Below are 26,254 nucleotides of genomic sequence, written 5' to 3'. Positions count from 1 at the left end.
AACGGTGAGCAAAAATCCCAGAACCACACGGGGGGACCTAGTGAATGACCTGCAGAGAGCTGGGACCAAAGTAACAAAGGCTACCATCAGTAACACACTACGCCGCCAGGGACCCAAACCCTGCAGTGCCAGACGTACTTAAGCCAGTACATGTCCAGGCCCGTCTGAAGTTTGCTAGAGAGCATTTGGATGATCCAGAAGAGGATTGGGAGAATGTCATATGGTCAGATGAAACCAAAATAGAACTTTTTGGTAAAAACTCAACTTGTCGTGTTTGGAGGAGAAAGAATGCTGAGTTGCATCCAAAGAACACCATACCTACTGTGAAGCATGGGGGTGGAAACATCATGCTTTGGGGCTGTTTTTCTGCAAAGGGACCAGGATGACTAATCCGTGTAAAGGAAAGAATGAATTGGGCCATGTATTGTGAGATTTTGAGTGAAAACCTCCTTCCATCAGCAAGGGCATTGAAGATGAAATGTGGCTGGGTCTTTCAGCATGACAATGATCCCAAACACACTGCCCGGGCAACGAAGGAGTGGCTTTGTAAGAAGCATTTTAAGGTCCTGGAGTGGCCTAGCCAGTCTCCAGATCTCAACCCCATAGAAAATCTTTGGAGGGAGTTGAAAGTCCGTGTAGCCCAGCGACAGCCCCACAACATCACTGCTCTAGAGGAGATCTGCATGGAGTAATGGGCCAAAATACCAGCAACAGTGTGTGAAAACCTTGTGAAGACTTACAGAAAACGTTTGACCTCTGTCATTGCCAACAAAGGGTATATAACAAAGTATTGAGATGAACTTTTGTTATTGATGAAATACTTATTTTCCACCATAATTTGCAAATAAATTCTTTAAAAATCAGATAGTGATTTTCTGGATTTTTTTCTCATTCTGTCTCTCATAGTTGAAGTGTACCTATGATGAAAATTACAGGCCTCTCTCATCTTTTTAAGTGGGAGAACTTGCACAATTGGTGACTGACTAAATACTTTTTTGCCCCACTGTAGATTCTCTATGGGACCACTGAGCAACAGTCCATTTCTTTCTCTCCTTAGCCCAGATAAGACACTTCTGACATTGTCTCTGGCTCAGGAGTAGCTTGATATTAGGAATGCGAAAGTTGTATCCCCTTTCTTGAAGATGTCTGTTCGTGATGGGTCTTGATACACTGACACCAGCCTCAGTCCACTCCTTGTGAAGCTCTCCCAAGTTCTTGAATCAACTTTTCTTGACAATCCTCTCAAGACTGCGGCCATCCCTGTTGCTTGTGCACCTTTTCCAGCCACCCTTTTCAGCAATGACCTTTTGTGGCTTACCCTCCTTGTGGAGGGCATCAGTGATCATCTTCTGGACAACAGTCAAGTCAGCAGTCTTCCCCATGATTGTGGTTGTGTGTACTGAACTAGACCAAGAGATACACAGTGTTCATACTGTTTTACTCAAACTCGAAATGAAATATTCTAATATTTTGAGATTTTTTTTTATGCTTTTGTACTGTATGCCATACTGATTAAAATTAAAATAGAAAAATGCTTGAAACATTTGTGTAACGAGTCTATAATATATAACATTTTCACTGTCTTAAATAACTGATAGAAAATATTGAACTTTTTCACAATATTCTAATTTTTTGAGATGCACTAGTATAAGCAGATACCCTAGTAGTAGAGTAGCCAATCAGAGTGCATGATTGCTAATATCCAGTGATTGTGGAGAGAATAATAATAATGTATTATACGATACAGTTATGTAAGGAGCACATTCATATAAACCTTGCAGATGAAAAATGTGTCAGACTTGCTGTTAGAAAATTCATCAACACCTTTCGACCAATTAGAATTGAGAATTCATCAGTGCTGTGGTAGAAAATTGGATATCTGATTTTTGATAGCATGAATAAAGTAAAAACATAGAATCAGGAGATACAGAATGAGTAGAGGAGATGAACTTTGAGTACATGCTAAAACTCTTACTCCACCAGGCAGTTTTCATAATCTCACAGTTTTGCTGAATACTGCTAATAGCTCTTCAGCTTCACTTTATGCTCCTGATAGTGTTGTAACTGTGCTCCATTATGTCTCCAATTACACGGAGTAAACACTTATCTGTAATAACTGCTATTAAGTACCGAACACAGTGATGTGGACTGCAATTCAATAAGAAGCCAGTGAGGCCGTTTTATATTCTGAAAAGACGTCCAAAGATAAAAGTTGTAGGCACTTGTAGTAAAGCTGCACCGACATGACATACCGCAATTTACTGATGAAAGAACTCCATATATTTCATTAATTTATCATAACTATTCAGCAACAGTCAAAAGTTTGTACACCCCTACTCATTCATAGGATTTTCTGTATTTTGACTCTTTTCTACATTGTAGAACAATTCTGAAAACATCAAAACTATGAAATAACATCTGGAACATACAGTGGTGCTTGAAAGTTTGTGAACCCTTTAGAATTTTCTATATTTCTGCATAAATATGATCTAAAACATCATCAGATTTTCACACAAGTCCTAAAAGTAGATAAAGAGAACCCAGTTAAACAAATGAGACAAAAATATTATACTTGGTCATTTATTTATTGAGGAAAATGATCCAATATTACATATCTGTGAGTGGCAAAAGTATGTGAACCTCTAGGATTAGCAGTTAATTTGAAGGTGAAATTAGAGTCAGGTGTTTTCAATCAATGGGATGACAATCAGGTGTGAGTGGGCACCCTGTTTTATTTAAAGAACAGGGATCTATCAAAGTCTGATCTTCACAACACATGTTTGTGGAAGTGTATCATGGCATGAACAAAGGAGATTTCTGAGGACTTCAAAAAAAAGTGTTGTTGATGCTTGTCAGGCTGGAAAAGGTTACAAAACCATCTCTAAAGAGTTTGGATTCCACCAATCCACAGTCAGACAGATTGTGTACAAATGGAGGAAATTCAAGACCATTGTTACCCTCCCCAGGAGTGGTCCACCAACAAAGATCACTTCAAGAGCAAGGCGTGTAATAGTTGGCGAGATCACAAAGGACCCCAGGGTAACTTCTAAGCAACTGAAGGCCTCTCTCACATTGGCTAATGTTAATGTTCATGAGTCCACCATCAGGAGAACACTGAACAACAACGATGTGCATGGCAGGGTTGCAAGGAGAAAGCCACTGTGCTCCAAAAAGAACATTGCTGCTCATCTGCAGTTTGCTAAAGAACACATGGGCAAGCCAGAAGGCTATTGGAAAAGTATTTTGTGGACGGATGAGACCAAAACAGAACTTTTTGGTTTAAATGAGAAGCGTTATGTTTGGAGAAAGGAAAACACTGCATTCCAGCATAAGAACTTTATCCGAGCTGTGAAACATGGTGGTGGTAGTATCATGGTTTGGGCCTGTTTTGCTGCATCTGGGCCAGGACGGCTTGCCATCAGTGATGGAACAATGAATTCTGAATTATACCAGCGAATTCTAAAGTAAAATGTCAGGACATCTGTCCATGAACTGAATCTCAAGAGAAGGTGGGTCATGTAGCAAGACAATGACCTTATGCACACAAGTCGTTCTACCAAAGAATGGCTAAAGAAGAATAAAGTTAAGGTTTTGGAATGGCCAAGTCAAAGTCCTGACCTTAATCCAATCGAAATGTTGTGGAAGGACCTGAAGCGAGCAGTTCATGTGAGGAAACCCACCAACATCCCAGAGTTGAAGCTATTCTGTATGGAGGAACGGGCTAAAATTCCTCCAAGCCGGTGTGCAGGACTGATCAACAGTTACCGGAAATGTTTAGTTGCAGTTATTGCTGCACAAGGGGGTCACACCAGATACTGAAAGCAAAGGTTCACTTACTTTTGCCACTCACAGATATGTAATATTGGATAATTTTCCTCAATAAATAAATGACCAAGTATAATATTTTTGTCTCATTTGTTTAACTGAGTTCTCTTTATCTACTTTTAGGACTTCTGTGAAAATCTGATGTTGTTTTAGGTCATATTTATTAGATTAGATTAGATAAAACTTTATTGATCCCTTTGGGCGGGTTCCCTCAGGGAAATTAAGATTCCAGCAGCATCATTACAGATAAACAGAGAAAAGAAATAGAGAAAACTTCTAGATAATTTATTTTAATTTAAGTATTTACATATACAAATATATAAAAAGAATAAGATATGCAGAAATATAGAAAATTCTAAAGGGTTCACAAACTTTCAAGTACCACTTATGTGATGAACAACAAAAGTGTTAAAAAACAAAACATTTCATATTTCAGATTCTTCAGCGTATCCAGCGTTTACCTCGATGACGCTTTGCACACTATGGTCATTATCTTAACCAGCTTCATGAGGTAGTCACCTGGAATGCTTTTCAATTAACAGCTGTGCCTCGTCAAAAGTTAATTTGTGCCATTTCTTGCCTTCTTAAAATATTTAAAATCAAACAGTAAATAGAGCGTGGGCTACAATTATCAACACCTTAACGATATTTTGGCCATTAAAATAGTAGAAAAGACTTTCAATACCTAAATTGGGCATGAATAATTACTCAAATTTCCACTGAAAAAAAAAAGAAGTTGATTCTTGATTACTTAGTGCATCAGATCACACGACACCGTTCCACAATTATCGACATCCAGATGATTATTTAAAAAAAAAAAAAATCAGTATATGGTATTAAGTTAACAAAACACAGTTTTTATTTAAAATGTATTTTACATAGACTTATATTTCATACAAAATATGTTTCATGCCGTGTTCATGTTCATGGAGTTCACTTTGTGCACAGGGGCACTGTCATGTTGGAACAGGTTTGAGCCTCTTAGTTCCAGTGAAGGAAAATTATAATGCTACGGTTTACAGACAGATTATATGACTATGTGCTTCAAACTTTGCGGCAAAGGTGTGGCGAACGAACACACACGGGTGTGATGGTCAGTTGTGCACAAAAGTTTATCCATATAGTATAGTTTATACTGATTATGGTTTATATTGTTTGTATTGTTTATAGCCCATCCATCCATCTACAGTATACCACTTATCTGTCAGGCTCTCTGGGGAAGCTGGAGCCAATCCCCGGTGACTTCAGGTGAGAGGTGGGGTACACCAGGCTTGTAGTACTCAAGTCCGACTCGTGCCCTAATTTTAAGGACTCACGACTCGACTTGAACTTCAGCACTGATGACTCGGACTTGGACTCGAACTCGTGCATTAATTGCATTTGGACTCTGTAGAAGTCAGAGTGGGTGGGTGGAGTACAGAAGTACGGCAGGCCAGAATTGAGTTCCAAAAACTTTTTAAAAATTTTTTTTTTTATTTGCACTTTTCAGTACCACATATATTCTCCCAGCCACACACATACACAAGTCATCTGGTACGGGAGAGAGCTCCCTTCCTCTGCCCTCTCTCTCCTTATATAGGGCGTGGTTGCTGGGAAGACACACAAACACAGGTTAATTCACATCAGGTGTAGTGATTCTGCCACTTACCTTCCCTGACTCAGCCCTCCAGTCACAGACCAACGCTTGACCACGCCCCCACTGCCACAGACCCCCACCACCCGACTCAGGCCGGGCAGCTGTCCGGCCTGCAGCCGACTCCCCCCCCCCAACAGGAGAGGAAGTCCGCCACGACCATCTGCGCTCCCGGCCTGTGGACCACCTTGAAGTTAAAGGGTTGGAGTGCCAGATACCAACAGGTGATCCGCGCGTTGGCATCCTTCATGCAGTGGAGCCACTGGAGGGGTGCGTGGTCTGAACAGAGGGTGAAAGGGCGTCCCAGCAGGTAGTAATGGAGGGTGAGGACCGCCCACTTGATGGCCAGGCACTCCTTCTCTATGGTGCTGTAGCGCCCCTCACACACTGACAGCTTTCGACTAATGTACAGCACTGGGTGATCCTCCCCCTCCACCTCCTGGGACAAAACAGCCCCCAGCCCTCTGTCCGACGTGTCCGTCTGCAATATGAAAAGGAGAGAAAAGTCAGGGGAGTGTAACAGTGGCCCCCCACACAGTGCAGCCTTTACCTCAGAAAAAGCCCGCTGGCATTGCTCCATCCATTGGACCGGATCTGGTGCCCCTTTTTAGTGAGATCAGTCAGCGGGCTGGTGACGTCCGAATAATTAGGTATAAACCTACGATAATAGCCAGCCAGCCCCAGGAACTGTCTCACCCCCTTTTTGGTCTTGGGCCTCGGGCAGGCCGCAATCGCTGCAGTCTTGTTAATTTGGGGACGCACCTGCCCATTGCCCAAGTGGAAGCCCAGATACCGTACTTCCACCCGGCCGATCGCACACTTCTTCGGGTTGGCTGTGAGACCCGCCCGCCTCAGTGACCCAAGGACGGCCCTCAGGTGTTGTAGGTGCCGCGGCCAGTCATTACTATAAATAATGATGTCATCAAGGTATGCAGCAGCATAGGTGGCGTGGGGGCGGAGGACACTATCCATTAGCCGCTGAAATGTAGCGGGCGCCCCAATCAGCCCAAAAGGAAGTGTGACAAACTGGTGTAAGCCAAACGGTGTGGAAAAGGCCATTTTTTTCTCAAGATAATGGAGTCAAGGGGATCTGCCAATAACCCTTTGTCAAATCCAGCATCGAGTAAAAGCGAGCCGTGCCTAGTCGATCGAGCAACTCATCAATACGAGGCATTGGGTACGCATCGAATTTAGACACCGCGTAGACTTTTCTACAGTTTACATAGAACCGGACTGACCCGTCGGCCTTGGGTACCAAGACCACCGGGCTGCTCCAGTCGCTGTGGGACTCCTCGACGATGCCCATTTTGAGCATGACCTCGAGTTCTTCCTGAACCACTTTTTTCTTGTGTTCGGGTAGCCTGTAAGGGCGGCTATGCACTACCACCCCCGGGGGCGTCTCAATGGGGTGCTCTATAAGGTCGGTGCGGCCGGGCAGGGGCGAGAACATGTCCAAAAATTCGGTCTGCAACTGGGCAACCTCCGCGAGTTGCGTCGGACCAGAGAGGTACGCGATGCCAATGCTCCCTTTTGAACCTCCGTCCCCAGTTCCGCCTTCTCCGGAACCACCGACACCAACGCCACAGGGACCTCCTCGTTCCAGAGTTTGAGTACATTGAGGTGGTAAATCTGTAGCGCCCCACCCCTGTCCGTTCACCTCACCTCGTAGTCGACGTCCCCGACTCGCCGTGTGACCTCAAAGGGTCCTTGCCACTTGGCGATTAATTTGGAGCTCGATGTGGGCAAAAGTACGAGTACTTTATCTCCCGGTGCAAACTCCCTAAGGCGCGTACCCTTGTCGTACAGGCGGGTTTGCCGTTCTTGGGCCTGCCGCAAATTCTCCTGGGTTAGGTGCGGGAGTGTGTGGAGTTTTGAGCACAGGTTAATAACGTATTGAATTTCATTTTTACTTGGTGAAGGTCCCTCCTCCCAATTTCCTCGCAGCACGTCTAAAATGTCGTGCGGCTTACACCCATATAACAATTCGAACGGGGAGAACCCCGTGGAGGCTTGTGGGACCTCTTGCACTGCAAACAACAAGGGTTCGAGCCATTTATCCCAATTACATGCATCCTCACTTACGAATTTCTTAATTATATTTTTGAGGGTGCGATTGAATCGTTCGACTAAACCGTCTGTTTGTGGGTGATAAACGCTGGTGTGGATTGGCTTAATACCTAATAACCCATAAAGTTCGTTCAGTGTTCGTGACATAAACGAGGTGCCTTGATCAGTCAGAATCTCTTTCGAGATTCCAACTCGGGAGATAACGCGGAAGAGCGCTTCCGCAATACTGCATGCTGAGATATTGCGAAGAGGCACTGCTTCTGGGTATCGCGTTGCATAGTCCACTAGAACTAATATAAAGCAGTACCTTCGTGTTGACAGATCTAATAGCCCGACGAGATCCATCCCAATTCTTTCGAACGGGGTCTCAATTAATGGGAGAGGGCGCAAAGGCGCTTTTGGGATGGCCACTGGATTTACTAACTGGCATTCGCGGCATGCCGTACACCACCTTCGGACATCGCCACAAATCCCTGGCCAATAGAATCCCGGGCCATTATTCAGGCTAGTGTTTTATCCTGCCCTAAGTGTCCAGCCATGGGATTAAAGTGAGCCGCCTGGAATACCAATTCCCGGCGGCTTTTTGGAATCAAGAGCTGCGCGATTTGTTCTTTAGTCGGAGTGTCCTGCGTCACTCGGTATAATCTATCCTTCATAATAGAAAAATAGGGGAAGGACGGGGTGGCATTTGGCTGGAGCGTTTGACCATCAATTACTCTCACTTGGTCAAATGCATGCCGCAGAGTCTCGTCTCACGACTGCTCTAACGGGAAATCCGCAAGGGATTCCCCGAGAGAGGGAGGAGGAGCCGGCGGCTCCTCACTCTGACGCGGAGATGACGTAGACGGCTCTGTGACAGCTGCTCCCGCAAAAGCGACACCGGGACCTCCCCTTGCTGAAATACGGCAGGACTCACTCTTTACTAAATGACTCATTAATGCCCCGAATCCCGGCCAATCAGTCCTCAAAATTATCGAGTGGGTGAGGCGAGGATTAACCGCCGCCTTTACTCTAAATTTTTCCCCTCTGAAAAAAATGTGGACTGACACTAAAGGGTAGCTGTGAACATCCCCGTGCACACACAACACCTTCACCCCCTGTGCTCCCCCCAATGCCTCGTCTTGCACCAGGCTTTGGGGGATGGAGGTCTGATTACAGCCAGAGTCCACCAAAGCCTGATATGTATCCCCTTGGATACTCACCGGTATGCGATATGCTCCGGCCTGATCGAGGGCAGCTCCTGGCGCGTCGGGGATCCGAACCACCACGCCCACTTCCATCACCGAGCACTGCTGTTGGAGGTGGCCCGGCTCCCCGCAGCGCCAGCAAACCGACCTGGGCTTTCTCTCTGCACCGGTACTCTGGGGCTCACTCACCTGAGGGGGGGGGGGGGGGGGGAGAGACAGACACGGGAGTGGGAAACGGGAGGACACCGCGGGTGCGGCGGACCGGCTGTGAAGGAGCCGGCCCCTGCCTCCGTGGTGGGGGAATGGGGCGAGGACAAGACACAGAAGGGGAGGGGGGGAGAGAGAGAGGACAGAAGCGAAGAGGGGATCTGTGATCCTGCCGTGGGAACAGCCGCCAAATGATCCTCCGCCAACTCGATGGCCTGATCCAGCGACGCCGGGCAATGGCACTGGACCCACTCCGCCGTTCCTTTGGGAAGTTGCGCGATGAACTCCTCCAGTGCCACCAGGTCGACAACTCCCTCGGCATCGCGGTTGTCAGCCCTCAGCCACTGCCTGCAGGCGTCTTGGAGTTGCTGGCCAAACACGAACGGGCGGCCGACCTCCTCTAGGCGCAGAGCGCAGAAGCGCTGACGATGTTGTTCGGGGGTGAGCCACACACGCTGGAGGACGGCCCGGCGCAGGTCCGCGTAGACCAGCCGGCTGTCGGCGGGGAGCTGTAGTGCGGCCAGCTGCACCTCGCCCGTTAGCAGGGGAGGAGGCGCACCGTGCGCTGTTCCACCGGCCACCCCGAGGCTTCTGCTGCTTGTTCAAATAGCATGAGGAAGGCCTCAGGGTCGTCGTGCTGGCCCATCTTCATTGGGGTGAGGTGGAGTGGGCCTGTAACAGTGGAGATGGTGGCCCCCGCCGACGCGATGAGGTGCTGGAACACCTGACGATCTTCCTGTTGCGCCAGCACCAGGGCCTCGAACCGTTGTTCTTGCTCCTTTTGGAGGGCGAGCAGCACCTGGTGCTGGCTCTGTTGGGCCGTGGTGAGGGCGTGGATCAGGTCTGCGAAGGGGGAGGACTCCATGGGGCTGTTCTCTTCTGTGCTCAGTCCCGGGTTTCAGCACCACTGTAGAAGTCAGAGCGGGTGGGTGGAGCACAGAAATATGGCAGGCCAGAACTGAGTGCCAAAAACTTTTTTTTTTAATTTTTTTAATTTGCACTTTTCAGTACCACATATATTCTCCCAGCCACACACACACACACACACACACACACACACACACACACACACACACAAGTCATCTGGTGCGGGAGAGAGCTTCCTTCCTCTGCCCTCTCTCTCCTTATAGGGCGTGGTTGCTTGGAAGACACACAAACACAGGTTAATTCACATCAGGTGTAGTGATTCTGCCACTTACCTTCCCTGACTCCGCCCTCCAGTCACAGACCAATGCTTGACCACGCCCCCACTGCCACGGACTCGTAAATTGGAGATGAGGACTTGGATTTTTTCTTAATTTTTTGTACCATGCCATAATAATTTGGCATATTTATATCCACATTAATTTTTGTACTAATTTTGTGCAAGAGTGTCACACCTTGGCGCATGCATCAGATAGACTCTCGGGCGTGCTCCGGACAGCGCGTGCACCAAGTGGACTCTCGCACGCACTGCAAACGACTTGCACCTGCGCAGGATTAAGCCGCAATCACCACGCCGATATAAAAACCATGAAAACACACTTACTTTGCGAAGTATTGAGTTGCATTGCTGACACATTACCGAGCCTTATTTCCTTGTTTGGTTTCCTGAGCCCTGATTTCCTGTTTCTCGTCTTTGATTCTGCCGAGTCTACGATAGCCTGTTTGTGTCTCGCTCAACCTGTCGCCTGCTTCACTGTTTTATGATTCTGCCTGCCATTCTGGATTGTTCACCATCTTCACTTGTATTAATAAACACACCTTCTGTACTAACATCCATCTCCCAACCATCTCTGACAGAATACTTCACACTCCCTGATAAAGAGAAGCACATTCACCTGTTCATATGCCATGTTCAGGAACAAACTAACGTTAATGGCGCTGAAACAGACACCGTCAAATGGTGCAGTTGGAGTCTTGTTCTCGGACTCGACTCGGATCAATAGTGGACTCGACTCGAATTTTTTTTTTAAATGACTTGGACTTGAACACTGGGGACTCGAGACTGGACTTGGACTCTAGGTTTAGTGACTCGACTACAACACTGGGGTACACCCAGGGCAGATCTTGTTTACAGTTCATATTGTTCATATTTTATACTATTTATAGCTTATACTGTTGATGGTTTATATTGTTTATGGTTTAAAGTTTATATACAGGTCATGATTTAATAAATGAAAAAAAAAAGTCAGTGTTAGAATATGGTATAAGAGGACTAAAACACTCCAACTCCAGGACATGATTTTATTGAAAAAGAATGACATTTCAGTTAGAAACAGTGACTCCACTTTGCATTGGGCTGCATCGCTACACCAAGTCATTGATCATTTTCCTATAACAGCAAGTCCCCAAAGTGTTTTACTCCATACATATTGAACATTTGGAACTAGGAGTATAAGCGTCACTTTGAGGTTTAGAAAACAGCTTAATTATACTGTACATCACATCACAAGACAGCTCTTCATACAAAATATCTACTTCCACGAGTAAGCTTTAATATTGTTTCATTAAGTATTCAAACTTAGCAGTCCGGACACAGCCAGCCAATAGGTTCAGATTGTTTTGGCTGTCAGCATTGTCAGTCCATCAAACCCTCGAAAATACAGAGGGAAAGCACTGCGTGGCTATGATGGCCCTTTGGGCTTCTTTTATTCTTTGTAAAGTTTATCCTTCTAAAGTTTATGCAAATTCATTCATAATATTTTTTTTCTCACAGCTGCAAAAAGCCCAGCTGTGCTTCCTTGCTTGTATTAGTGATTATTCATTTTGGGGACACCATGCTCAGCAAACCTGTAACCTTTCCTAGCATGTTGATGACTCTTGGTAGTGTTGTGGAACTAAAAAAAAAAAAAAAAAAAAAAAATTAGTTAGAACACACACACACACACACACACACACACACACACACACACACACACACACAAAAAAAAAAAAAAAAAGTTTTGTGAGCCTGCAGGATAAACTTGTTTATTCTATCCACATTCACTGGGTATGAGCAATCGCACGCTCTGATTGGCTACTCTACTACGAGGATATCAGCTCATATACTATGAGTAGAGAAAAACAAAAGGGCGGCGCGTGTTGCTGAACCAACTGAGGACGAAATATAAACTCTACTCAAAAACATGTCTGTGAAGATTCTCAGTCATCCAGGTCATAGTAAACTGTAAAAGAGAGCAAGAAGAAGAAACCTTTATTTGTCACATGCACACTTCAAGCACAGTGAAATTCATCCTCTGCATTTAACCCAGCTGAAGCAGTGAACACACACACACACACACACACAGAGCAGTGGGCAGCCACACTACAGCGCCCGGGGAGCAGTCAGGGGTTCGGTACCTCGCTCAAGGGCACCTCAGCCCAAAGCCGCCCCACGTCAACCTAACTGCATGTCTTTGGATTGTGGGGGAAACCGGAGCACCCGGAGGAAACCCACGCAGACACGAGGAGAACATGCAAACTCCACACAGAAAGGGCCTCGCTGGCCGCTGGGTTCGAACCCGGAACCTTCTTGCTGTGAGGCGACAGTGCGAACCACTACACCACCATGCCGCCCAGCAACTGGACTTGCTTGAAGATTCTTGAAGACGTTTCACCTCTCGTCCGAAAGGCTTCTTCAGTTCTGGCTGACTAATAGGGAGTATCAGGTATTTATCCTCTCATGGATGAAAAGCAATCCTAAGGCGTCGTTAAGTCATCTTGTTGGTGTGGGTCACTGGGGGCTGGGTGTGAATGGCCTCGAGGGTCGTGGGAAAGAGAGAACCAGCAATCCATTGATCACCCAACGACTCTCGAGGCCGTTCACACCCAGCCCCCAGTGACCCACACCAACAGGATGACTTAACGACGCCTTAGGATTGCTTCTCATCCATGAGAGGATAAATACCTGATACTCCCTATAGATAGTTTTCACTGACGTCACGGCATTCCAGGGAACGCCCTCCAGCTGCCATCTTGTGGGGCAAACAAAACGGACCATCGCCATTACTGGCTACGTTATCTCGGACGAATTTATGAAGTTATATAGTCAGTTTTCTAAAATAAAGATCAATGTCGGCAAAATTAAGCAAACAGAAGTATATAGATACATTAGACGACATCTCATGACAACGGTATGCAGCCAAACTGGCCTTGATTGGGGGAATTGACCCCTACGAAGTGGACAAAGATGCATTTTCAAGTGACTATGCAGGGCTGCCAAAGCCTGAAACTGCCAAAGCCTGCTCCAAAGCCTGAAACTCAGTACGTTTACATGCACGTCCAAATCGAGCTGCTGTCGGTAATCGAGCAAAGGGTCCCAGCAGGGGTGCCAGAGAAATCCAATCCTACATGCACAAGTGAAATCGGGCTATTGTGCAAGGTGCATTGTGCACCCGAGCCACACGTGGCGCTACACGCCCCATCGTGTTGGTACACTTCCGGTTGTCGTCATGAAGAAGAGCTATAGTGTTGCCAGATACTGCTGACGTCTTCCAGCCCAAAACATGTTCAAATCCGCTAAAATGCACTTAAAACCCCCAATCTGGCAACACTGGAATTTCCATGTTCAAGCTGTTAGGCTTGCTCTAACAGACTGTATGGCTACAAACTGTCCGGCTCAGACCACTGTTTTGTAAGACAACTTATTTTGCACAATAATATTTTTCTAAAGTCCATTTTTTGCTTACAAAAATTTTTTTTTTTTGCTTACAATTTAACTTGTGTCTTAATAAACACACAAAAAGTTCAATTGTTTTGTTTTTATTGACATTCTTCAGATGTTGGACATATATATACACACACAAATACAATGACTTGTTTATGTACACAATTCACAGCTATGCAACAGCTGTACAGATGTATTTGGTGATACAGTAAGTGAGCTAAATTTTAACAGTGCAAATAATGCCACAAAAAGAAAAGATTCATGCCGTTGTCATGATTCGTTGTCATGCCGACCGAGGCTGTTGTGTTTCCCTTGTGGTCTCGTCACTCGTCACTTCCGGAAGGGGCAGTGCTGAAGTAAGTAGCTCGAATACGTAGCTCAATAGGGTATACGTGCACTAAGTAGCTCGGCAGAAATCGCATAATCTAGGTCGTGTAGCTCGATTCCGAGAAATCAAGTTCGGTTCAATTTCAGCCGAATTAAGGTGTATACATGGCATTTTGAACTTCGATTCTCTCTATGTGCATGTAAACGCACTGACTGACTTCACCAAACTTTAAAGGCTGTCTGATATATACAACTTTATATATTCACAGCGCGCCTTTTGTCGGATGCCGCCTTTTTCACGGCTGAATCGCGCAGATCCGATTTTTTTTTAGGGGGGGGCGTTGGAGTGTCTGATTATAATTTCAAAGTAAATTCTGTATTAAAATTATTAAATAAGCAAATCCGTTACAGTCCATGAAACAGGAAGTATAAGGATGATAAAAAAAACAGTTTAAATCGCAAAGTTGCGCACATTTGCGCAGCCCGAGCGGTGTGCTGGACTGCGCAAATGTGCGCAGCCCGAGCGGTGTGCAGGACTGCGCAAATGTGCGCAGCCCGAGCGGTGTGCAGGACTGCGCAAATGTGCGCAGCTTTGCGATTTAAACTGTTTTTTTCTCATCCTTATACTTCCTGTTTCATGGACTGTAACGGATTTGCTTATTTAGTAATTTTAATACAGAATTTACTTTGAAATTATAATCAGACACTCCAACGCCCCCCCTAAAAAAAAAAATCGGATCTGCGCGATTCAGGCGGCATCCGCCAAAAGGCGCGCTGTTTGCATCCCAAACACAAATCAAATCATACAGAATAGACCTAAAATGTTTTTCAAAAATGACCCTTGCGTGAGTGAAGTGACAAGTTTCAAATAGAAACGTGACAAACGAGCGATATTAAGTGTACATTACAATGTAAACGTACACTCAGCGGTTCCAGTTAGGCATTCTCCAGTGATTGTTTACACAATGTTTTGGTTTCCAAAAACAAACTTAAACACAATTGATTGTTTATTTAAACAAGTTACCACTTATAAAATGATCGCAGCAGACTTTACTGGTGTTTGGAAGGCTGATAATCCTTGCGGTTGATTCTTGCAAGCCATAGATTTCTCCTTTGTATGCTGAGTTTCTTTGTTTGCTCGCCTTCGTGCTCCCGTACAGTGGGAATTCCATAAAAGCTCCGCTTGATGTCATCATCTGACCTATTACGACAGCCGTGAATACAACAGGTGTGCACCATTGCTAGCTTTAAATAGCCTGCTTGGGTTCTTTTGAAGACTTTGTACTCGCGTGTTACAATGTGTGCTCAGTGACCCGTACGGTAAGCTTGACCTGCAAGATGGCCGCCACTAGGGAATCCCCGACTCTGTGACGTCATATGAAAACTATCTATTAGTCAGACAGAACTGAAGAAGCCTTTCGGACGAGAGGTGAAACGTCTTCAAGAATATTCAAGCAAGTCCAGTTGCTCTCTTCTACCACCTACAGTCTACTCGAAAACAAAACCCCAAAAAATACAAAAGAAAAAAAGCAACAAAATATGGAATAAAAGTATTTGATGGTGAGAACATATCTTTTTTTATTTTTCAAGAATTATTATTATCATCACATTTTTCATAAATTGCTCCTTTCATTTCGCTGGTTTGTTTACATTCTAAGCGGAAATGATTTTGTCGGACATTTTGAATAAAGTTTCCATTTATCGAATTTGCAAAAAAAATAAAATAAAAATGCTCCATTTCTCAAAATCCTGTGAATGTGGATAAAATAAAACTGCTATTCCACTCAATCTTGTCGTACATGGCTTATAGACAACTCGGTGCTACGCGCCTCATCGGCTATCAGCTCACGTATGAGTCGATTTCATGGAATAACTTAAGTGTGCTCACTCTCCTAATGAAAGACAAACAAGGACTGGCAAGAGTATGGTAAATTTTGGGGTGCACAAATTTTTGCATTATAGCAAAGCATGTATGCGTGAAAGCTTCTGGAATTTCATAATGGAAGAAATATGTTCTTGTCTTAGCAGTTAAAACTAGACGACCTTTTGATTTTATAAAATCAGTGAAATTTAGTTCCCTCTGAAATGTGGTGATTGTGATATCTGTTTATTTCTGCAATATCTTACAAAATATCAGGCCATTCTGTGGCTGGGAAGTTATTTAATTTGAGGGGATTAAAGCAAATAATGTTCATGAAATCGCTTGCTTGGCGCAGTCAAGCAGACAGAGGAAGTCCGTGTGCGCATGCGCAGGTTTACGTTTTTCTTCTTCTTTTGGGTTTTACGGCAGCTGGCATCCACAGTGTTGCATTACTGCCATCTACAGGTTTCCCTTTGAGCGTGCACTGACAGTTCCATCATTCTGTCGCTAAACGAACAGCTGATCACACCGAGGTGCTCGCTGACCGCCGATATTTATTAGTTTGGTCCTGCGTTTCCTTTCCTTTGTATATAACATAATGTCTTTTCTCGCTTTCTTTCCGTTACTGTAGTCGGTCTTTCACGTTTCATTCGCACACTCGGGTCCTCCATTTTTCTCTCCTGTTTCAAATTAGTATCCCACAATGCCTTGCGTGAACAGGGAAAGCCCACCACGTGATGCATGACGTAGTATCTTGAATCGGGTCATGGTGAAGCAGGAAAAAACAGCGGAGAATTTAGGGCCATGCTTTTGGTCCACTAAACAAAAATAATTGGGTGTCGGGGAAAATTCTTTTTATGACCTACACTTGAAAAATCTGAAAGGCAGTACAGCTTTAAGTAAAGATCATTACAGCAGGATTGCCAATACTCTCTGTAGAGCGGCATAAACATGTGCAAAATATTTCTGGTGCTGAGAGTGAGACACGTCCCATCAGTCTATGCAGAATGTAGATACACATCTCTATGGTTTAATGCAGGGGGTTTTCAAGCTTGTCCACAAAAGAGCAAATTCAGCTGCTGGTTTTCATCCTAAGCAAGCAGGAGCAGGAGCCACATCGGATCCTGCTTATTTAATCAATTAAACTTGGTTTTTAAATGACTCGGTATGGCTCCTATTCAGCAGAAATGAAAACCTTGAGCCAGATAGACTTTTTTTTTTATTTCAGAAAAGATTGGACACACATGACTTCAACTTTCTCATCATATAAATATGGGATAAACATCACTTTTAAATTGCATCACATTCATTCTGTTTCTCTTTAACTAATTTCAGCAGATAGACACACCTTTGCGTTCACTGGTCTTAAAAATTCCAATAATAATAATAAAAAAAAATACTCCATAACTCTAATTAAAATGATTAAGTTATCACTGGAAAATAAAGTGAATATTTCCATCCATGGTCCCTTTAGAGATTCCATAATCATCATCTGAACGACTTTCAACAAACAAGTGTGTGCCATTGGCCCATACCTCCAGGTTGAGTGATGCTTGCACACAGGGGTGCCATGCTATGTGCTGATAAAGAAACTTTTTCACACGTGAACTTCTGCTGTAGCTCCGTAATATTTCATCCATTTTTATCGCTGCGGCATCCAGAAGCAGAAATAAAGTGATTTAGACCCTGAAATGGTTTAAGGTCAGCGATTTAGCCATGCGGCTTGAACAATACTTTAAAGACCAATTGTGTTTTGCCAATCGATTGCACTTGGCATAAGGGTATAAGGAGAAAACCATTTACAAAAATAGTGGACAGGATATAAACCCTGAACATTTGCAGAAGAGCTTAAAATATTGATCCTTTCAAAAAAACAATTGTTTATCCCTGTTATTCTAGGGAGTTTAGTTTGTCATATTGAGTTTTATTTTTATTCCATTTTTGGTGGGATTTTTTTCTCCCTTTGGTTGGTTTTTGCAATTTAAACTTTTGTTAAAGATGTATTATTAATTCAAGCTAGAAGCAGCCCAAAGTTTTCCTTTATAAATAAAATACAAGTTTTTTTTTTCTTTTTTCCTGAATAGTGTTTACTTGTGCATTTTGGTAAGAGACTGAGGAGAGAAATTTCAACTCGAGTTTCTAGCTTCCTAAAGAGATGCTATGTGCATCCTTTCCTGGAGAAAATGCTCTGTTGTGAGGTTCAACAAGAAACATTTCCCCCAGAGATACAAACTGAAGAACACTTTATGGGACAAGCTGGAGCCTTCTCAAACCTATTAGTCTGTTTACTAATTCTCAGCATGTTGTGCATTTTGAGGTACTTTTCTGCTCACCACGGTTGTAAAGAGTGGTTATTTGAGTAACTATAGCCTTCCTTTCAACTTAAATCATGCTGGCTGATTTTCCTATGACCTTTTGCAACCACTCCCAGAACTGATGTTCACTGGATGTTCCCCCCTCACCATTCTGCATAAACTCAAGTGCACAAAAAATTCCAGATAGTCAGCACTTTCTGAAATATTCAAACTCGTGTTGTAGTCGAGACCACCTAAACTAATGCCACTTTTCCACTACCAACGCGGCTGAGTCGGGCTGAGTCGAGCTGAGCGGGGCTGTTGGGGTTGCATTTCGACTACAACCGCGCTGAACCGTGCTGGCTGGAAGTGGGTGGACACATTGGGTGGAGTTAGCGAAAGTGGGTGGACGTCAGATGATGTCGTTAGGCGGCGCAAACAGTGACATCAGTGATCTTTTAAGCGGTAGTCTCACGACCCGGAGAGTAAACAATAAACATGGAGGACATGGAGTCGTTAGTGTTGCTGGTCTTGGTGCTGTGGCTTGTTGTCACCGACAACGCCAACAGATACTGGCAAGAGCGTATAGATGAGGCGAGGCGCATAAGGCTTCATAATTCTCGTAATTCGTAATTCTCCTTCTTCTGGGTTTACGGTGTTTACAGATCCCAGCGTGCTCGCGGGGCGTGTGTGGGCATGTGAGGACACTCCTCCTCACCAATCAGTGCACAGGGGAGTGTCTCCTCACGCCCCTAGCTCCACTCGGCTCGGTTTGGCTCGCTTCAGCCCCACTCCAAAACCGTGCGAGTTTTGGGGGCTGAGCAGGGCTGAAGCGAGCTGAGTCGTGCTGTTCTTAGATAGTCGAAACGCGAGCCGTGTCGGGCTGAAGTGAGCTGAAAAAGGGTAGTGGAAAAGGGCCATAAGACCAACACAACAACACACCTGGGCAAGTTTATAGAGGTCCTGTCTTGTCTCAGCGACATGGCCCCCCTCTCGACCTCACTAGCATAATCCAGAGGAAAGCAAAGCAGTACATCTGGTACCAGTTTGGTTGCAGGAGTTGCCGAGAAGACTGATGAGTAGACAAGTCTTGCCGCCTGCGGGGCTCCACTCCGATTTTTCTGTCAGAGTTGCTTCCCTTATTTTTCTGCTATCCCTAGCACTCACAAGGCAGTGAGACCCCATGGAGGTTTGGGTGGTGCAGGTGCTATTAGCCAGCAGCAGCTCCCCTGGGATCCGTCCCACCAAGGTTGAACCTGCCAGGAGCAGGGGGAACCTAGCAGGACTAGGCCTGATGGTTTGCCACCATGCTCCCGATGGTAACGCAACCCAGGGTCATCGCTATAGCTGCTGCCCAGGGAATACCACTAGGAGGTTAGCACGCTGACTTAACTAAGACCAAGCCATGACTAAGACCAGAGTGTATCAAGACTGAGACAAGACCAAGACTCTGAGGAGGTGAGACCAAGTCAAAACCAAGGCCAAGGCAGGGCAAGACGAAGTCAAGACCAGGACCAGAACCAGTAGATGTGAAGGGTAGCGGGGGAGGGGTGACAGCTGTTAACAGTGACGAAAATTTTGAATTTGCAATGAGTCACGTTACTGGTTGCATTTGAAGTAGGAAACTTTACATCCAATCACAGTAACGATGTTAACAAATAAACCAGACAATGCACAGGTAGGTGATTTAGTGAAATCCCTGAAGTTGTGGTCTTGACTGGTCTGGAAAAAAAAATAAATAAAAAAATCCAGAGTCCTCTATATCCAAGACTGAGAAAAGACCGAGTAAAAATGCGGTCAATTCTGAGACGAGACCAAGACCTTCAAACAGTGGTCTTGAGACCAATCTCAAGTACTACAACACTAACTCAAACTATCTAGCACTACCAACCATTCCAGGACAATTTTTTTCCCCCCAGTCTGTTTTTAGGTGAGCCATTCCAACGAATCGGGTCCCTAGAAAATTATATGTATAAATGCACATAAAAATTTACTTTAAAATACATTTCCTTATTACGCAGAATGTCCTGCACATTGATCTGATTTCAAATTTAACATATATAATTGTAAGGATTAATAAAAACTACCTAAAACACTGAAAAATAGCATGTGTAACCTGTCCCCGCACTCTAACTTTATACTTAACTATGAAATATTATGATTAAAATCCATCAGAAACAGTATTTCTTTTGCACTGTTGTGTGACTCCATATCCTATCCATGGTTTAAATATATTTTTTCATAAGAAATCCACAATATCTTAGTTAAAATACACATTTTAGTCATATCCCTGGGTTTTCACTCAGTCCTGTTACCCAAACATATTACCCCATCTGACAAATTTGGAACATTCCATAAATCACATGCTCAACAGGAAGTTACATCAGTTGTGTCTTCTGAAGGCCATGGGAAGACCAAAAGTTAGTTCGCTCATTTACTTTTCTGTATATTTGATGATTTTTTAACTTTGACTGATAAGGTCAATGTCAACATACTGTCCTGTTACTTAAATTATTTCTTAGATGATATTGTAAATCACTAGAATGTGCTAAGTGTGGTCATGCTATTAGCGATGACGCCATGTGGCTTAATTCCATGTATTAGCTAATCCTAGGTTAAAAACTCAGTCCTGTTACTTTCAGAGTTTTGGTAACAGGACTGAAAAAAAAAAATGCAGCCATCTTTGACTTCCAAACCTTGTAACGTAGCCTGAGGTTGACCAATACACATTTTGAATAGTTAAATATGTGTGTTATTGTAATCAGTGTTGAAAAGATATAACAAATTAAGTTTAATTTGGGAGTGGTACAACAAGCAAATGGCACCCATTCGGTGGAATGTCCCAGGTGCGAATGTTAACGGAAGCTCTTAACCCTATATCCGCATTACGTTATATACAGTGCTGCAGCAATATGATTGGCCGATTGCATGAATGAGCATATGTAGAGGTGTTCCTTATAAAGTGCCCACTTAGTGTATCTGAAATCAGGATGCTGTGATGTTCCTAAACACAATGACAACGTTCAGAGAGGTGTACCTGGGGCAAAGCTGGTCTTGCCGCAGAATCGGACAACTCCTGTCCTCTGACCGATCACAAGAACTCGCTCTCCCAATCGCAACATGGGAACATCTGACACCGAGCTGCAGGCTGATGGAGTCCTGCTGCGCGTCGTACCTATAAAAACACACATCCGGAGCTCATCTTCATCCATTACATCATCATAATATGCTCACTCCAGTACAAAGACATCATTAATGCTGCAATCATCGCTCAACCAACGTCAAAATAGCATCTGCATTCTCGGTTATCAACGAACATTATTTGCAATCATCAATAACACCATAATCGCAGTGGCAGCAGTAATTATCACTGCACTTATGTAAATGGACTGATCCATCTGGGCCATTCATGTGGGTGAGTGCCTAAATCACAAATCGACTCAGGACACTTTGCACTGCTGTAGATAAGCCACGCTCATGAGCCTTATCTGTAATGGGTAACACAGTCCTAGCTGGTTTCCAGAAGCGGAGATAAGCATGTGGTGTGTGACAGTACCACACTGCGAGGATGGTGGAGGAGTAGATCTGGAATTAGGAGGTGTTTGTTCCTGACGAGGACGAAGGGGACGTCTTTGTCGAGGTGCAGGAATCGGAAGGTGGAGAACAGAGGTGTGTCTGGAATCCAGAGAGGAAGAGGATGTGGAACAGCTGCGTGACAGAGCACCTGGAAAACAGAGATGATAAAAATAGGGACGTTTAGTTCAGAAGCTGCAGTTAAAAGTAGTCAAGGGTACAGAAAATGGCCACAAACTTTACTGACCGTACCATAATCGCCACCAACACGCATGCACTTTCAGATCTCTAGCGTTTGAGTTGTGCAAGGTAATATAAACCATAAACATCACTTTGAGAGCTGTGCAGTGCACTAAGCCGTGCCTGGTTAAAGCACATTCGTTAAGGACTTCACGGACGTCAAATCTATCCCCAAAATAACCAACGTCAAACGCAATTTCATGTCTTCATGTCAAAGTAAACGACCTTTGAAGAACATGGAGCCACGCTCAATATATTCAACAGTTATTCCACGAAATCGAGTCGTACATGAGCTGATGGCTGACAAGGCACGTAGCACCTTGTTGGCTTTAAGCCATGTACGACGAGACTGGGTGAAATAACGGTTTTATTCTATCCACATTCACTGGATTTTGAGAAACTGAACATTATTTTAACTTTTTTTGTAAATTCGATCAATAAAAAATTTATACAAAACGTCTGACAAAATTATTTCCACTTGGAATGTAAACAAAGCGGCAAAATGACGGTAACAATTTGTGAAAAATGCTATAATAATAGAAGAAGAAACCTTTATCTGTCACATGCACACTTCAAGCACAGTGAAATTCATGCTCTGCATTTCACCCATTTGAAGCAGTGAACACACTCAGAACAGTGGGCAGCCACACCAGAGCGCCCAGGGAGCAGTCAGGGGTTCGGTACCTCGCTCAAGGGCACTTCAGCCCAAGGCCGCCCCACGTTAACCTAACTGCATGTCTTTGGACTGTGGGGGAAACCGGAGCATCCGGAGGAGACCCACGCAGACACGGGGAGAACATGCAAACTCCGCACAGAAAGGCCCCGCCGGCCACGGGGCTCGAACCCAGAACCTTCTTGCTGTGAGGCAATAGTGCTAACCACTACACCACCGTGCCGCCACTAATAATAATAATAATAATACTTGAAAAAAAGATACATTCTTGCCATCAAACACTTTCATTCCATATTTTGCTGCTTTTTTTGGGGTTTTGTTTTCAAGTCGAGTTTTTATTTCATCCTTGGTTGGTTCAGTAACATACTCCCATGTTGTTCTTCTTCTTTAGGGTTTTTTGACGGTTGGCAAACCAACTTAAAGGTGCATTACTGCCACCGACTGGGCTGGAGTGTGGAACAGGAGCTATTAGGGTGGGGGAAAAAAAAAAAAACACCCAATATTCTCATCTCATCTCTCATTATCTGTAGCCACTTATCCTGTTCTACAGGGTCGCAGGCAAGCTGGAGCCTATCCCAGCTGACTACGGGCGAAAGGCGGGGTACACCCTGGACAAGTCGCCAGGTCATCACAGGGCTGACACATAGACACAGACAACCATTCACACTCACATTCACACCTACGGTCAATTTAGAGTCACCAGTTAACCTAACCTGCATGTCTTTGGACTGTGGGGGAAACCGGAGCACCCAGAAGAAACCCACGCGGACACGGGGAGAACATGCAAACTCCACACAGAAAGGCCCTCGCCGGCCACGGGGCTCGAACCTGGACCTTCTTGCTGTGAGGCGACAGTGCTAACCACTACACCACCGTGCCGCCCCCACCCAATATTATTTTAGCCATTTCTGTTTCTTTTAAATACATGATAAAGTGATATATCTGACTTGATGTGCTCTGCCATTTTTGTTTTTCTTTATTCATGGTATATGAGCTGATAGCCTAGTAGTAGAGTAGCCACTGGTATTGCTGGTTTGCGCGCCAAGTCGAAGGTGCGAAAGTCACTATCAGAGACATGTTGTTTGCCGATGATGCTGCCATCGTCTCTCACTCTCAAGAAGGTCTTCAGAGGCTAATGGATGATTTCTCTAGTGCATGTGACCTGTTCAGTCTACGAATCAGCCAGAAGAAAACGCAGATCATGGGCCAAGCAACACCAGCGCCACCAAATATCACAGTTCATGGGGAAAACTTAGAAGTCATCCACCAATTCCAATATCTTGGGTCTACTATAACCGACACGCTCTCATTGGACGTTGAAAATCAACAAACGTATCAGAAAAGCTTCAACAACGATGGCTAAATTATCAAAGTGTGTCTGGGAAAACAAACACCTCACTGTCTCCACCAAAAGCAAAGTCTATCAAGCTTGCGTCATAAGCACTCTGCTCTACGGCAGTGAGTCCTGGACCACTTACGCACGGCATGAAAAGAAACTTCATGTTTTTCACATGAGATGTCTGCGTAGGCTTCTCGGCATCACTTGGAAAGACAAAGTAACCAACAACGAAGTGCTAGCTAAAGCAGACATACCTAGCATGTACACCTTGCTTCGCAAGCGACGTCTTCGCTGGTTGGGCCACGTTCACAGGATGGACGACGGGTGAATCCCCAAAGACCTGTTATACGGGGAATTGTCAAGTGGTAAGCGCAAGGCAGGCCGGCCCTTCCTTCGCTTCTCAGACGTCTGCAAACGCGACATGAAGGCGTGTGGCATCGACACCAACAACTGGGAGACCCGTGCGACAGACAGGTCAGTCTGGAGGTCTCTGGTGCGCCACGGATTGACCGAAAGTGATGGGAACGTGAGAGCCAAGGCAGCGGAACAACGCCAAAGAAGAAAGGACAGGCAATTCCAACAGCAGCCCATCAACAATGCAACATTCATGTGTCCTTGCTGCAATCGACAGTGCCGATCAAGGATCGGCCTCTACAGCCACAGTAGAGGTTGTACCTCCTAAAGCGCAACCCCATAGTCATCACTGACTGACGGATGCCAACAGAGTAGCCAATCAGAGCCTGCGATTGCTCATATCTAGTGAATGTGGATAGAATAATACTAGATAATTACAGAAATGACTAGAAATGACTTTTAATTTAGAACATTTTGTGCATCACAGCCAACTTTTTTTTTTAAACTTTTTGCATGTTACTCCAACTCTCCAGAGCACGTCGCATTTCTGCAGCACTGTGGTCTGTTCTTTGGCTCAGTTGGCAGGTCACAGATCAGTTTAGCAGCATGCATCTACAGAAAAACGTCAACTGCAAGCCAAAACGCAAGGCATGTTTGATCCACTTCCTGTATTTGGGGTAATTCCGGGTTGAATTACTTTCTCACGGCAACTGAACAGCTTGAGAGAGAGATGAGAACTAGACCAAGAGCATCTCTGTGAGGTGATGGAGATGGTCTCAGACCGGTTGCTTTGGTTTTCACCTGCGCGAATGAACCACACCAAAGAGGTAAACGCACCAGGGTTCAATTCAAATTGAATAAACCCTGCATATATGAAAGCATCCATTGTGACTTTTGGGTGAAATAAATTCTACTAGTTTCCTGGAGACCAGCTTTTTTTTTTTGTACCTTTTAATCGAAACACGCCCAAATTTGGTTTAAGAAAAAAATATATCCCTCTCTTAGTAAGCATATTTATTTGAACTGCATTAAGTGCACTTCAAAGTCAGTGAATGTAACTCTGCCCAATCTTAAATGGAGCACAGTGATGGAAAAGTGTGTAGCATGAGCAGGGACCTAAACCCCTCATCCCGACTACTTAAAAGGGCAAGATCAGACACTGCAGGAGGAGCCAGGTCAAGCCTTCAGTGCCTTTCTAAATGAGTTTGGGACATGATGTCATTAAGCCTTCACATTCAGAGACCTTCATGGGCCAAGGAGTTCATTAATGAAACAAGTTCGAAGCTAATGGATAACCATGCACCATGTCTTAAGGGGGGGGACAGTGTCAGCAAGGAAAAGCTGTCTGATTAAATGCCTTTCACATTTCATCAACTAAATTTAGCCCGTAGAACTTGTGCCTCCTTTGGAGATTCAGATGGCCTTTAAACAGTACATTAATTACAGGACACTTATGGCATAAAGAATAAGGCCCACTTCAGACGAAAGTTAAGTTATAATACATCTAGTTAAGACAATTTTTATATTTTTAGCAGTGGACAGCAAAGAAAGGTGGACAGCTGGTTCAATTATTGTTATCATCTGTGCCTTTAGAAATGATGTCTGCTCACTTTTCCTTTTTCCCCCCAATGAGAAAGCATTTGGTTTCTTTGCATGAAAAAAAAGGAAAGTAATTCAAAGTAAAATACACTAAAATCAACAAGTTAACTCATCCAGCCGACAGGTGATGAGTTTATGCCATCATGTGTTGTCCATTATCTGTTGTCCGTCCGGCGTCGTCCACATTTCACGAAAATCGTTTCTCCTCTCAATTCTTCACCAATTTCTATTCTTTTTGGCACTAAGGTGGGTCTGCCTGGGGTGCATATGGCTTCTACACAAATTTGCATAATTGCAATTAATAATGAAGATATGGAGTAATTAATCAATCACTAACGAGTAGTTTCTACAAAAATTGCTTCTTCTCCCTCAATTCTTCACCAATTTTGATTCTTTCTGGCATGAAGGTAGGGGTACCTAGGGTGCATATAACTTCTACCCAGATTTG

General features: G+C 44.4%; 1 protein-coding gene across 4 annotated transcripts in view; it reads right to left on the bottom strand.

The window, feature by feature from the left end:
* Window positions 1-26,254, bottom strand: part of zgc:103755 (uncharacterized protein LOC449988 homolog) — a 202,750-nt gene that overhangs the window by 38,262 nt on the left and 138,234 nt on the right. For 3 of the 4 annotated variants that reach the window (XM_060934732.1, XM_060934733.1, XM_060934734.1), the window contains 2 exons: window positions 21,585-21,752; window positions 21,066-21,203 (listed from right to left, as the gene is read on the bottom strand). In XM_060934732.1, coding sequence (XP_060790715.1) covers window positions 21,066-21,203; window positions 21,585-21,752 — 306 coding nt within the window. Of the gene's footprint in view, window positions 1-17,322; window positions 17,421-21,065; window positions 21,204-21,584; window positions 21,753-26,254 lie in introns of those variants that run through there. The other variant, XM_060934735.1, reaches the window with a different exon arrangement.

This window comes from Neoarius graeffei, chromosome 11, assembly GCF_027579695.1.
Source record: "Neoarius graeffei isolate fNeoGra1 chromosome 11, fNeoGra1.pri, whole genome shotgun sequence".
NCBI lineage: Eukaryota > Metazoa > Chordata > Actinopteri > Siluriformes > Ariidae > Neoarius > Neoarius graeffei.
The sequence above is the reverse complement of the archived record's forward strand: the minus strand, read 5'-3'. Positions and strand labels throughout refer to the sequence as shown.